Genomic DNA, 12,758 nt, shown 5'->3' on the forward strand with positions numbered 1-12,758 from the left:
TGGGCAAGAGGGCACAGACACACACATGGACAAGGGCACGGCACAGCCAGCCAGTGAAGCCCAATTTATTGTTTCCAACACAAAGGAAGCACTGATTTCTAGCAAGGATTTCATTGTGTGTAAGGCTTTTGGTCTGTAACATCTGGCTCTGTTTACAAAATCCCTGACCTCAAAAACAACGGCCCTATGCTGTTCTGTAATGGCACTTAGGTTATCTCGGCTTTAATGACTGGCCTTTTCAAATAAGGCAGAGTGCATCCCTCCCCAGATCAAGGAAATCCTCTCTAAGTCTTCAAATCCCATTAACAAAATGATTGTACAAACAACGTGACAGACACACTGGTTCCACAGCAGGGAAACCTAAACCAGGTCCAGTTCCTCCCTGTGCCACCTGAACATCTCCCTGTTCAGGAGCCATGAACACACATAGCAATGCTGGTGCAGATCTTCCCAGCCTGGGGCTTCCTCATAATATTCACTGCTTGTTCCTCAGCACTGCAGCCATCTTTTGAGGGCAAGAGCATTGAAGTGGAATTTTCACAGAATCAGTGTGGAATTAAGTGGAAAAGAGGTATAAGTTTAACACCAAAAAAAGGGAAGAGAAAACCAAACAGAAAGAGACATGAACTATGAACATTGTCAGGAGCCAGAGTGCCTCCCCAGCAGGCTGAGATGCTTCTCAGGGCTCTCAGAGCTTGCCTCCCTGCATGACTGGCAGGGAGGGAGGGCACAACAGGTTATATTCACTCCCATCAGCACAAGACAAAGCTAAAATCCTTACAGACATCAACCTTTAACAAAACAAAAAGAACACAGATAACAACCTAGAGCAGCAGATCAACACCTGAGAGGCTTGGACAATTTCAACACCAGTCTGCAAAGCCTTCCAAAAATACCATTTCTCACTCTGCTTAGGAAATCAGGGGTAAAAGAGATGGCCAGCCATCTCAGCTGGTGCCTAAGCCTTGTGCTTCTTCGCAGGTGGCTGTCCCTGCTTCCCCAGCCACTGCTGCAGGACATCTGCGCTGGTTTTCTTGGGCGAAGGGCTCTGGATGAACTGACTTGTCCACTTGGGCAAATCGTTTTCTTTCTTCTGGGGAGAGCTCTCTTGGGATTTTTTTAACCAGCCCAGCATCCCTTTGTTGCTTGGGGTGGCTTTCACCTCCTGCATAGACAAAAGACAGTGTGAGAGAAGTCAGAAGCACAGAGGGAGCAGGGCAGGCAGCCAGCTGCAAGAGCTGGTCCAGAGCAGGATGTGGAGGCTGGAGCAATAGCCCTGCCTGCAACCAGGCACATCTGTGGGAGGTTCCCCAGACTGCTGTGAACAGGCTTGTTCCAAGACCCATTTCACATGGAATTTGCCTCATTTGGCAGCAAAATCCTGGCATGGGCTGCCAGTTTTATTTTTGGAAGCAGAGGGAAGGGAATCTGTCCAGGGCTCAGCACTCCAGCATCAAGCATGGGCATGCTCCGCAGACACTGCCTACTGCCACTCCTCCTGCAGCCTGGCAGCTCTGACCCAGCTCAGAGACATCCTCGTGGCTGAGCTCCCCTCTGCCAAGCCCCCAGCAGCACCCACCTTCTTGGCTCCCAGCTCGATGGCTGCAACACACTCGGGCGTGTTGTTGCGGATGTTGTTGACAAAGGTGGACACTGGGTGGAAAACAATGTTCTCTGTGGGCTGGATGAGTTTAACAGCTTCTTGGGTTGGCACTTCAGCAAAGTCCAGCCACTTCCTGATGGCCTCATCCCCATCCAGGATGGCTGGCATCCTAAGGGATAAGACAGTTGGAGCCAAAGCTCAGCAGCAATATGTCAGTGTGGTGGCAAAAGCCAGACTTTTGAGCCAGCAAGGAGCTGGCATCTAGGGGGAAACAGGGAAGCAGCAGAATGCTCTTCTGCAAGGCAGAGGGTGCATTCACTTCATCCAGGTAGCTGATTTGCTGGAAGAGGCAGAGGAGTTGACTGCCAGGCCCTGATCAGGCACAGAGACCAGTTCCAGAAAGTGATCCAATTCCAACTGCCATCCACAGAGCACAGAGATGGTGATTTATGAAAAGGGCATGAGCTGGTGGCCCAAAATGAGTCAGTAACGTGGCACTTCTCCCCTAGAGCAGGAGGAGGCTGCTGCACTCCGTGCCTGCATGCTGCCACACTGGTGTCCAGAGGTGCAGTTCTCCTACTTTATCCCCCTGCACCCTGCAACCCCCTTGCCTGCTGTCACTTGCCTGTGATGGATGAAGCTCACGTCCTTGGAAGCGTCCACAGTGATGATGGTGTAAGTGTACAGCATTTCTCCTCCCCCTGGTGGCTCCCAGCAGTCGAAAATCCCAGCCATAGTAAGCAACCTCCATCCTTTCCATTCTTCATCTCCCTCTGTCTCCTTGTCCTGCAGGAGAGAGTCCCCATTGTCCTGGTCACCACGATCAGCCAAAGCAGCACAGATCTCCAGTGCTGAGGCAGGTCAGTGACTCGGATCTGAGTCATGATCAGAACTAATCTGAGGCTCTCCAGGAGTCTTTCTACTGATCTGAGGTGACTCCAGGAGAGGTACCAGGACCCTCATCTTCCCACAGGCAAGCCAGTGCTCTCCTCCCCGTCTGAATATCCCAGCCACCAGTTCAGCCAAATGAAAGAGGTAGTGAAACTCCCAGCCCAGTCCCCTGTGAGCCACACTGCCCGCCCATGCAAATATCCGCACGTGGGGAGCAGTGACCGTGACGGCAGGGACGCTGTGTCACCTTTCACAGCCCGGACACCGCTGCGATGGGGACCGCCAGCCACAGGGGGTGACAGAGTGCCGAGCCAGCACAGAGCACGGCCCTGCTGGATGGGCAGAGCAGGAGGGAAGAAGGCTTTTCCCCAAGCAGCTGAAGGGAGCAGGGGCCCAGAGCTGGGTGCAAGTGCTCAGACACAGCAAGGGACTCCATACCGTGGCATCCTTGCTCTGGGGGAAGTAAATGAAATAGGGCTGCTTCCCCCCACTCTGCTGCTGCCACTCGTAGAAGCCATCGGCCAGGACCACGCAGCGCTTGCCCTTGAGGAGAGCACCCTGGGGAGAGACAGCACAAGTGAGCAGTGAGCAGCAGCCCCAAGCAGCCTGCAATGGCAGAAGGGCTTCTGCAACCACCCAGCCCTCTCACTCCCTCCGAGGACTTTCCTAAATTCCTGGGATGCACAAATGTCACCAGCAGTGCTATACTGAGCTTTTCCAGTAAGTGCCTTTTCAGTTCTTTGTTTTAGTGAAACCCCCAGCTTTGCAGTACAGGGACTTGCCCCCCTGTGCAATGGCAAGTGGTGACCAGGACTGGCCCAGCAGATGTTTCTGCCCTGGTTTTGCTGACTACAGGATTTTTCAGGCAGGACACAAAGGTGGCAGCAGCTCACCTTGTAGGAGGACTTGCTCAGCATGGTATCGCTGCGGCAGTTGGAGGTGTTGAACTGCAGTTTGGAGGGGTTGTCCTGCTTGAACCAGGAGGGCACCAGGCCCCAGCGCATGTCCATGAGCACCCGCTCCGAGGAGTCAGCATCCTTTGAACAGAGAAACACCCTCAGGTCAGAGTGAAGCCATTTATTATAATAAAAATTAGTTTCTGAAGAAATAAAAGAATTAAAAGACACTTAAAGTATTATCAAGGGAATCGCAGAAGTTAATAAATAACCTAAAATACACTGTTAGGGAGAACTTTGATCAGATACCTAGATAAGTAATCTAAAATACACTCACAGAAGAAAACTTTGGAATTAGAATATTTGAAGAAGCAAGAATGGGAGCCAATAAGTTAAGGTGACCTGCCAAGCCGCCAGAATCAAGCCAAGTGCAACAGTGACTTCTGCCAAGCCATGGGAAAACATGCCAAGGATAACAGGAAAATGCCCAAATTAGGAGAAGCTTAAAATTTAACCAAGGAAGACCAAGAGTTCCCGGAAGACTCTGCCTATATTCCTACCTGCCTATGAATATGCATGTAATAAATGATGTAATCCTTGTTCAAAATTGTATAAAAACCTGCTTTTGCTGTACCTAATTTAGAAATCCATTTAGTGATTTCTCCAACGCGTTGTCAATAAATACCTCCTGCCTATAAACCTTAAATCTAGTCTCTGGGCAGCTTATTATCGCCTTTTGGGGCAAAATTCGGCATCAAGAGCAATGTCACAGAGACCACGAGCATCCCCACAGCTTCAGAGAGGTGTTTTGGCAAGTCCTGTGGAAGTGGCTTTGCCCTCTAAAAGTGGGGATCTGGCCAGCATCTCTGCCAAGAGACAAGCTGGGGCTCACTGCCCCTCCCTCACAAGCCATGCAGAAATAGCCACTAATTATAACCCTTTGCATATTCTTAACAGCCTTCATGTAAGAATTAATCTTCAGAAAGCACATTAATATTTTGCAGGTGAAGCCCCAAAACAGATAGCCTTCAAGAAATAATGAGTTAAAACATGGAATGTAAAACATTCGAAGAAAGCTTAGCACTTAGGAAACATATAGAGCAATAAATCAGTTAAGGCATGGAACACTATGACAAGAAAGAGAGATAGGGATAGGGGAACTGATGGGCTAAGCATGTTCAGAGCCAACAAAGTCAAACTGACCCTAATAACCTTGCCAAGCCATGGGACCAGGCCAAGTACACCGGGAATTGGCCATATTAGGATAGGAGTTCAAAAGTTTAAGGAGGAAGACTCATCAGGTGACCCCTGCCCATGATGAAGGCAACCGGAACGACCACCAAAATGATCCTCAAATGAGATATCTCCGCCCACGCTCCGCCTACACCACGCCTCTTATGAATATGTATGCAAAAACATGATTATGCATGTGATATGATGTAACTTCATAATCAAAACTGTATAAAAGGCTTACTTCGGTTACGAGACACTCAGAAATCCCTTTTGTGATTTCTCCGACGCGTCGCAATAAAATACCTCCTGTCTATGCTGACTTAAATTGAGTCTCTTAGGCAGTTATTCTCACCTTTTGGGGCAAAATTCAGCATCATTTCTGGCGACCCAGATGGGACGAACAGACGGGAGATCGGGGCCTTAAGGAGTCCCCCGGAGCCGAGCCCGGGGCCGGGACCCTCCGGGCGCCCCTGACAGATTTTGTCAGAGGAGACTCCCCCCCCGGACCAGCGCTCTTTGGTGGACGAAGGGTTTCCTGCATCTCCTGCTCCAATTAAGAGGTATTTTAATTGTTTATTGCTTATTGATTTTGGAATAAAGCGCTTTAATTGGGAAACAGGGACCAGACGTGGTCGCCCGACGGGAAAGCCAGGGGACGCCTTGGCAAAATCCCTTTGGAATTGGGGTTAGAGTCCCCTTTGGAATTGGGGTTAGAGTCCCCCTTTGGAATCGGGTTTGTGTAGCCCCATTTGGAATCGGAGTATTTGTTAAAAGAGTGTGTTTTTCTTTCGTCTTAAATGTTGTTGCTCTGTTTGAATCTCTAAATGTTGTTGCTTTGTTTGGATCTTTGAACTACGCCCGGGAACGTATCCAGCCAAGCCCAGGACCCTGTCCAATTTTTCCCTTTCCCTGATAAGGTTTTGAGGAAAGATTTGTGTTATGCTTTTGTCTAATATTGTTATGTTGTCTGCAAGCATTTTGTGATTTGCTAAGACGTGAGTTCGAATTGCGGGACAAGGATTCGATATTTTGTGTCAACTGTAATTCTTGTGTATGTAAGATAGAAAACTGATAGCGATGGGCTTGCGTAATGCGATTCCTAAAGCTATCAATTGATCAATGCTATATGACATCAGACAGGGAAAAGATGAGACCCTATCGGAATTCCTGGACAGGCTTAGGGCAGCGATGAGACAATACACACCCCTGGACCCAGCAACAGAAGAAGGGAAACAACACTTGTTAGGGTTGATGATGGGACAGAGTAACCCAGACATCAGGAAGAAATTACAAAAACTCGAGCATCCAGCAAATAAGAACCTGGAGACACTGCTGAATGAGGCATGGAAGGTATACAATAATAGAGAAGTTGAGGAGAAGAAAAAGGAGGACAGGAGGATAACTCGAGTAGTGGCTGTAGCAGTAGCAGCTCAGAGGACAGGTTACTCAGAAGCTGGAACTAGGGGAAGAGGTAGAGGCAACCCAGTAGGAGGGAGGGGGAGGCTCCAACCTCACCCGACTAGAGTAGGGCCAAATCAGTGTGCTTACTGCCTAGAGATGGGACACTGGAAGCAAGAATGCCCCCGACTAAGGGAAAGGCTGATGGCCACCACTACTTCCACACATCAGGATAGTGAATGAGGGGGACCGGTGGGCCATACCCTAGCAGACCCACTGGTTAAAATGGAGCTAGGGGAAGGTAAAAAGGAATTGAACTTTTTGATTGATACTGGAGCAACCTTTTCAGTTTTAAATCAGGAATTGATACCCAAAAGTGATGAATTTGTACAAGTTGTGGGAGCAACAGGCCAACCAGAAAAGGCTTACTTTTTGAAACCTATTAAATACAAAATCGGGAAACAAATGGGAATTCACCAATTCCTGTATTTACCAAATTCGCCAAAGCCCTTATTGGGGAGAGACCTGTTGGAAAACCTGGGAGCCATAATAAAGTTCAACAAAGACAAATTGGAATTTCAAGTAAATGAGGAACAACTGATTACAGCTTTAAGCCTAACAATCAGTTGTGTGGAACCCAAACCTGAGAATCACAATTCCGAGTGAATTCTAAGCGAGACATACCCATTAGTCTGGGCTACTGATATACCGGGAAGATCAAAACAAGCAACACTGATTGTTGTTGAACTTAAAGTTGGGGCAAAACCGGTGAAAAGAAAACAATACCCTCTGAGGATAGAAGATAGGAAAGGGATTGAACCTATAATCAGAAGGTTTTTAGAACTAGGGTTATTGGTAGAATGCGAATCAGATTTTAATACGCCAATCTTGCCAGTAAAGAAACCTAATGGGGCTTATAGGCTAGTTCAAGATCTGAGGGCAGTAAATGAAATAACCAAGACATTACATCCGGTAGTTGCTAACCCATACACGCTTCTAACTAGACTAAAGGATAATTTGGCCTGGTTCACCGTATTAGATTTGAAAGATGCATTCTTCTGCCTTCCTCTAGCCCCCGAGAGTCAAAAGATTTTTGCTTTTGAATGGGAATCTGTAGATAGAAGAAGAAAGACTCAACTTACCTAGATGGTATTGCCCCAAAAGTAGAGCAATTCCCCCACAATTTTTAAGAACCAGTTAGCCAAAGAATTAGAACAGTGGGAAAGGCCGCTGAGAGATGGCACCCTTCTGCAGTACGTAGACGACCTCCTAATAGCAACAGTGACAGAGGAAGAATGCATTGAATGGACTATTTCCTTACTAAATTTCCTGGGTTTAAGTGGATATCGAGTCTCTCAACAGAAAGCACAGCTGGTGCAAAAGGAAGTGGTGTACCTGGGATACGAAGTCTCCAGAGGACAGCGATCCCTGGGAGCAGCTAGAAAAGAAGCCATCTGCCAGATGCCTAAACCAGAGACGGTGAGAGATCTACACGCCTTTCTGGGGATGACAGGTTGGTGTCGGCTATGGATAAACCACTGTATGATTTGTTGAAGGAAACCGAGAATGTCCTAGTTTGGACTCCCGAAGCAGAAGGGGCCTTCAAGAAGTTGAAGCTGGAGCTAATGAGAGCACCAGCCTTAGGTCTCCCAGATGTATCAAAACCATTCTGGCTGTTCTCCCATGAGCGACAAGGGATGGCCCTAGGAGTCCTAGCACAGCAGTTGGGACCACATAAGAGAGCCGTGGCCTACTTCTCCAAGCAGCTAGATGAAGTAAGTAAAGGATGGCCAGGCTGTCTGAGGGCAGTAGCCGCAGTGATAATTAACATAGAAGAGGCCAGGAAGCTCACGTTGGGTCAGAAAATGACTGTACTAGTATCTCACGCTGTGTCGGCTGTGCTGGAACAGAAAGGCAATCATTCGTTGTCGCCCTCCAGATTCCTAAAATACCAGGCCATCCTGGCTGAATCAGATGACGTAACTATTCAGATAGCTAACATTGTGAACCCAGCTTCATTTCTAGAAGGGAGAGCCCCAGCAGAACCCATCGAACACGACTGCCTGGAAACAATTGAAGCCGTCTACTCCAGTCGCCCGGACCTCAAAGAGGAGCCGTTAGAAGATGTAGACAACTGGTTTTCGGATGGCAGCAGCTTCGTGAAGCAGGGAGTAAGAATGGCTGGCTATGCAGTCACTACCACAGAAAGAGTAATTGAGTCAAACCCTTTGCCTGCAGGGACTTCAGCCCAGAAAGCAGAGCTAATAGCTCTGACTCGAGCCCTGGAATTGGCAGAGAACATGCAAATTAATATATGGACAGACTCTAAATATGCCTTTTCCGTTGTACATGCTCATGGAGCCATCTGGAAAGAAAGAGGACTGTTGACTACACAAGGGAAAACAATCAAGCATGCAGAGGAGGTTCTGCGACTGCTAAAGGCGGTCCAACTCCCAGCACAAGTGGCCATAATACATTGTAAGGGACACCTGAAAGGCAATACTATTCCAGAAATAAGGAACAGGAAGGCAGATACAGAAGCCAAATTGGCTGCCACAAGGGCTAGGGAAGTGAAAGTAACGGCCCTAATACCAGGAGAACTGGATACCAACATCCAGCCAAATTACCAGGAATCAGATCATAAATGGATTCAAAGAAATAAGGGCAAAATACTAGAGAATGGTTGGGGTCAACTGGAAACAGGACAGTTAGTAATACCAGGAAACGTGATGTGGCAGCTTATAAAAGCAGAACATGAGAAAGCCCACTGGGGCTTGGATCCGCTCTATCAGTACCTGCAAGCTAGGATAGCAGGACCGAAATTATTTACCACCATAAAACGTGTCACATCCCAGTGTGAGCGATGCTTGAAGAACAACCCGAATACAGGGACTAAGATACAACAGGGAGCAATAAATCGAGGTAAATTTCCAGGTGAGGTATGGCAAATTGATTTTTCTGAACTCCCAAGAAAAGGGGGGTTTCGGTACTTGTTGGTATTAACTGATACATTTTCTGGGTGGCCTGAAGCATTCCCTTGCAGGACAAATAAGGAAAGAAAAGTGACTAAAGTATTGTTGAATGAAATTATTCCACGGTTTGGAGTACCGAAGAGCATATCTTCGGATAGGGGTACACATTTCTGTGCAAAAGTAGTGAGAGCAATAAGCAAAGCATTACAAATTAAATGGCAATTACACACACCTTACCGTCCACAGGCCAGTGGGCAAGTGGAAAAGATGAATCATCTTATCAAACAGCAAATTGCCAAAATATGCAAGGAGACTAATTTGCAGTGGTATCAAGCTCTGCCTATTGCTCTGCTGAGGCTGAGAGTCAAACCAAGATCAAAAGAAAGGTTAAGCCCTTTTGAAATTTTGTATGGTAGACCTTATGCTATGCAAGTTGTAAATGGGGACGCCATAGACCAAATTGGTAATCAGTACATTTACGATTATGTAACTACGGTGGGGAAACAGTTTGATAAAAATGCTACTGTAATAATGGAACACCAACCTAAACAACCTGATTGCAAATTGCATCCGTTTAATCCTGGTGATTGGGTGTATGTTAAGAATCTTTTAGGAAAACCCCTACAAGAGAAGTGGGAGGGACCTTTCCAAGTGCTGCTGACTACCTTCACCGCGGTTCGGATCAAGGAGCGACCTACGTGGATCCATTACTCACGGGTCAAGAAAGCTCCGGAGAACAAACAAGAGGAGTAGACATCATGATCCTGACTCCACCTCAAACCTTTACAACTTTGATCGTTGGACTTTCGATAAGTATAGTTTTTCCCCAAGACCCCGCCCCAATAGACCCATGGTCTAATGCACACCAGTGTATCCACCCGGAGTTGGAAACGGAATCGAAGGGACCCTATTTTGAGGTTTATGCCTTACGTAACAATCAGCCATACGCGAGTGAAGTATGGAATCAGCCCTCCATGGTAGCATATAAGGGAGACCAAATCCAAATTGGGTGTCGAGAGCTTGACCCGGTAGAAGGAAAAACAAGGCGGCTAGTATTAACAATTAAACCCTTGATGCCAGCCTCTGAACATAACCTAATTACTTTTAGTCCAGTAAAGATGGGCCAACCCACTGTCTGGACCCAGCAAAAGAGCCCAATTTCATGTCAGTGGAGTGACTTCAGGGAAGATCCACCTGGATCACAACCCCGAAGCTCTGTAATTTATACAGAAGATTCGCTTGGGGAATTACATCCTCGAAACATAACTTTTGACCCCCACCCTCTTCTCTCTCCTGCGGGAAAGATTGTAGTATCTAGTGGTCCTGAGGAAGGGAGAGCACAGTGTGAGATGGCATTTAGATTAGATCAGTCGATGATGTTCACATGTGAAAGGGAGTTGAAAACGCTGGAACTAGGCTTTAGTTTCCCTCAATTCCCTCAGCGTGCTTTCAGATATAACGTGGCATTACCGGGAGACGTAATCCCATTGTATCCAGATCTAGACTTACTCCAAGAACAGATAGCCTTCAAGAAATAATGAGTTAAAACATGGAATGTAAAACATTCGAAGAAAGCTTAGCACTTAGGAAACATATAGAGCAATAAATCAGTTAAGGCATGGAACACTATGACAAGAAAGAGAGATAGGGATAGGGGAACTGATGGGCTAAGCATGTTCAGAGCCAACAAAGTCAAACTGACCCTAATAACCTTGCCAAGCCATGGGACCAGGCCAAGTACACCGGGAATTGGCCATATTAGGATAGGAGTTCAAAAGTTTAAGGAGGAAGACTCATCAGGTGACCCCTGCCCATGATGAAGGCAACCGGAACGACCACCAAAATGATCCTCAAATGAGATATCTCCGCCCACGCTCCGCCTACACCACGCCTCTTATGAATATGTATGCAAAAACATGATTATGCATGTGATATGATGTAACTTCATAATCAAAACTGTATAAAAGGCTTACTTCGGTTACGAGACACTCAGAAATCCCTTTTGTGATTTCTCCGACGCGTCGCAATAAAATACCTCCTGTCTATGCTGACTTAAATTGAGTCTCTTAGGCAGTTATTCTCGCCTTTTGGGGCAAAATTTGGCATCACAGGAATAAATAAAATGTCTTTTCTCTGGAAGAATTAACACAGCTTCTTTTTAGTGGAAATGGCTGGAGACATGAACTCCAGAGCTCTTGAGTAAACAGCCATGTCAGGCTGGTGTCAAAGTCCTCAAAGCCTCCCCTGGAGACACCGAAAATCCCAAAGGGGCAAAAGCCTCATTTTCATTTTAATAATGTGATTTCTGCTGACCTGGTGCACTTTCACTGCTTGTGCTTTGCATATTACCTGCCTTTGGACAATGGAAACAGTTTGTGGCTTTCGATTCTCCTCCAGGCTGCTCTCACTTTCTGCCCACATCTGCCAGTGCTGGGCTGTTTGCTCCCAAAGGACTGCAGCAGACACACACACAAACACACCTACTGTAGCTGTGTGTATGCAGGGACGTGTATGTGTGCAGTTCTGTGAAGTCTTTCAGAGGTCCCTCAGAGTAGGAGTGGCAAAAAGGGACACCCTGCACAGCACCAGCATCCCAACAATGTGAACGGTGATGGACAACTAAGCAAGTGTCTGCCTGTGACCTGTACCACACTCCCTGCCCCATATGCTTCTGCTCCAGCAGCTCCACTGCCTGCTCTCAGGGGGATGTGGGACCCCTAAAGCAGGAAAGGAGGGCATGAGGCTGATGGCATTGCCCAGGGCACTCCTGAGAGGTCCCACCGAGGCTCCCACATTAACCTGATCACCAGTGCCAGTAACGGCTGCGAAGTGCAGCTGCCCCAGCAGCTGGGGAGGGACAGCAGAGCGGGTCCAGATCGGGGTGTTCCGACTGAGCACACCCCGTTTCACCCCGCTGAACGCCAAAGAGCAGCAGTTGGCCGGGCACCCCTTGTGTGTGAAACCAAATGAGCAGCATCAACAGCCGTACAGGCTGCCCAGGTTGTCCGGGGGGGGGTCAGATAAGGCTTAAATTATGCGGGACAACAGTCACCACAGGTGTACAGCTACTGTTCTGCTCCGGAGTTGAGATTTTCTTTTTCTCTCTACTCTCTCCTATTACCAATGTGACCTGGACACATGCCGCAGAGTTATGAAATCAAAAAAAAAAAAAAAAAGGGTGCCTCAGGAAAGCCAATTCAAACCAGCAGAGCAATTACAGACACTTGCCAAAAAACTCTACTAAGGTTAAGCACTTATACAAATTTTTGCAGAAAACATAAACACTGTGGTGGAAACACGATTCCCCTCCTCCTTCTGAACATGTAAATATTAACAAGAAGCGACATTTCAGCAATTAGAAAATTCAATACCTGCCACGTACAGCAAAGCGAAACGAAACAAACCTCGGCCGTTCAGAGCGAGTCCCTCACCCCCGGGGAGGCACGGCCTCCTTCCCTTCGCTCCGGTGCGAGCTGCAGGATGCCCAGCCCCCGTCCCCGCCCGCGGCCCCAGGGAGGGGATACCTGCTGGAGGTGGCGGCGGGAGAGCAGCACGGGGCCGCTGGACTGCGGGCCCTTGTTGTAGGAGGGCTGGTAGCGCTCCTGCCGCACCCACTCGGGCTGCCGCTGCCGGCCCCGGCGGTCGCGGTAGGCGCAGGCCCGGCGCAGGTTGTCGGCGGCCAGCGAGCAGGCGGTGCGGCCGCACATCGCTCCCGCCCGCTCTGCGGGGCACCGCGCTCCGCTCCGCTCCCGCCCGCCCCGGGGA

General features: G+C 48.2%; 1 protein-coding gene across 1 annotated transcript; it reads right to left on the minus strand.

Annotated features, from left to right (window-relative positions):
- Positions 1 to 40: 40 nt before the first annotated feature.
- HMCES (5-hydroxymethylcytosine binding, ES cell specific) lies at positions 41 to 12,700 on the minus strand. Its single transcript, XM_054280872.1, has 6 exons — positions 12,518 to 12,700; positions 3,388 to 3,531; positions 2,933 to 3,052; positions 2,229 to 2,389; positions 1,580 to 1,772; positions 41 to 1,165 (listed from the first exon to the last, which is right to left on the minus strand). The coding sequence occupies exons 1-6, from the start codon at positions 12,698 to 12,700 to the stop codon at positions 959 to 961; spliced, it is 1,008 nt and encodes a 335-aa protein (XP_054136847.1). The 3' UTR covers positions 41 to 958.
- Between the last annotated feature and the right edge of the window lie 58 nt (positions 12,701 to 12,758).

This window comes from Melozone crissalis, unplaced genomic scaffold (assembly GCF_028551555.1).
Source record: "Melozone crissalis strain CALT ecotype California unplaced genomic scaffold, PUWL_Pcris_2 ptg000029l_1, whole genome shotgun sequence".
In the NCBI taxonomy this organism is placed as follows: Eukaryota; Metazoa; Chordata; class Aves; order Passeriformes; family Passerellidae; genus Melozone; species Melozone crissalis.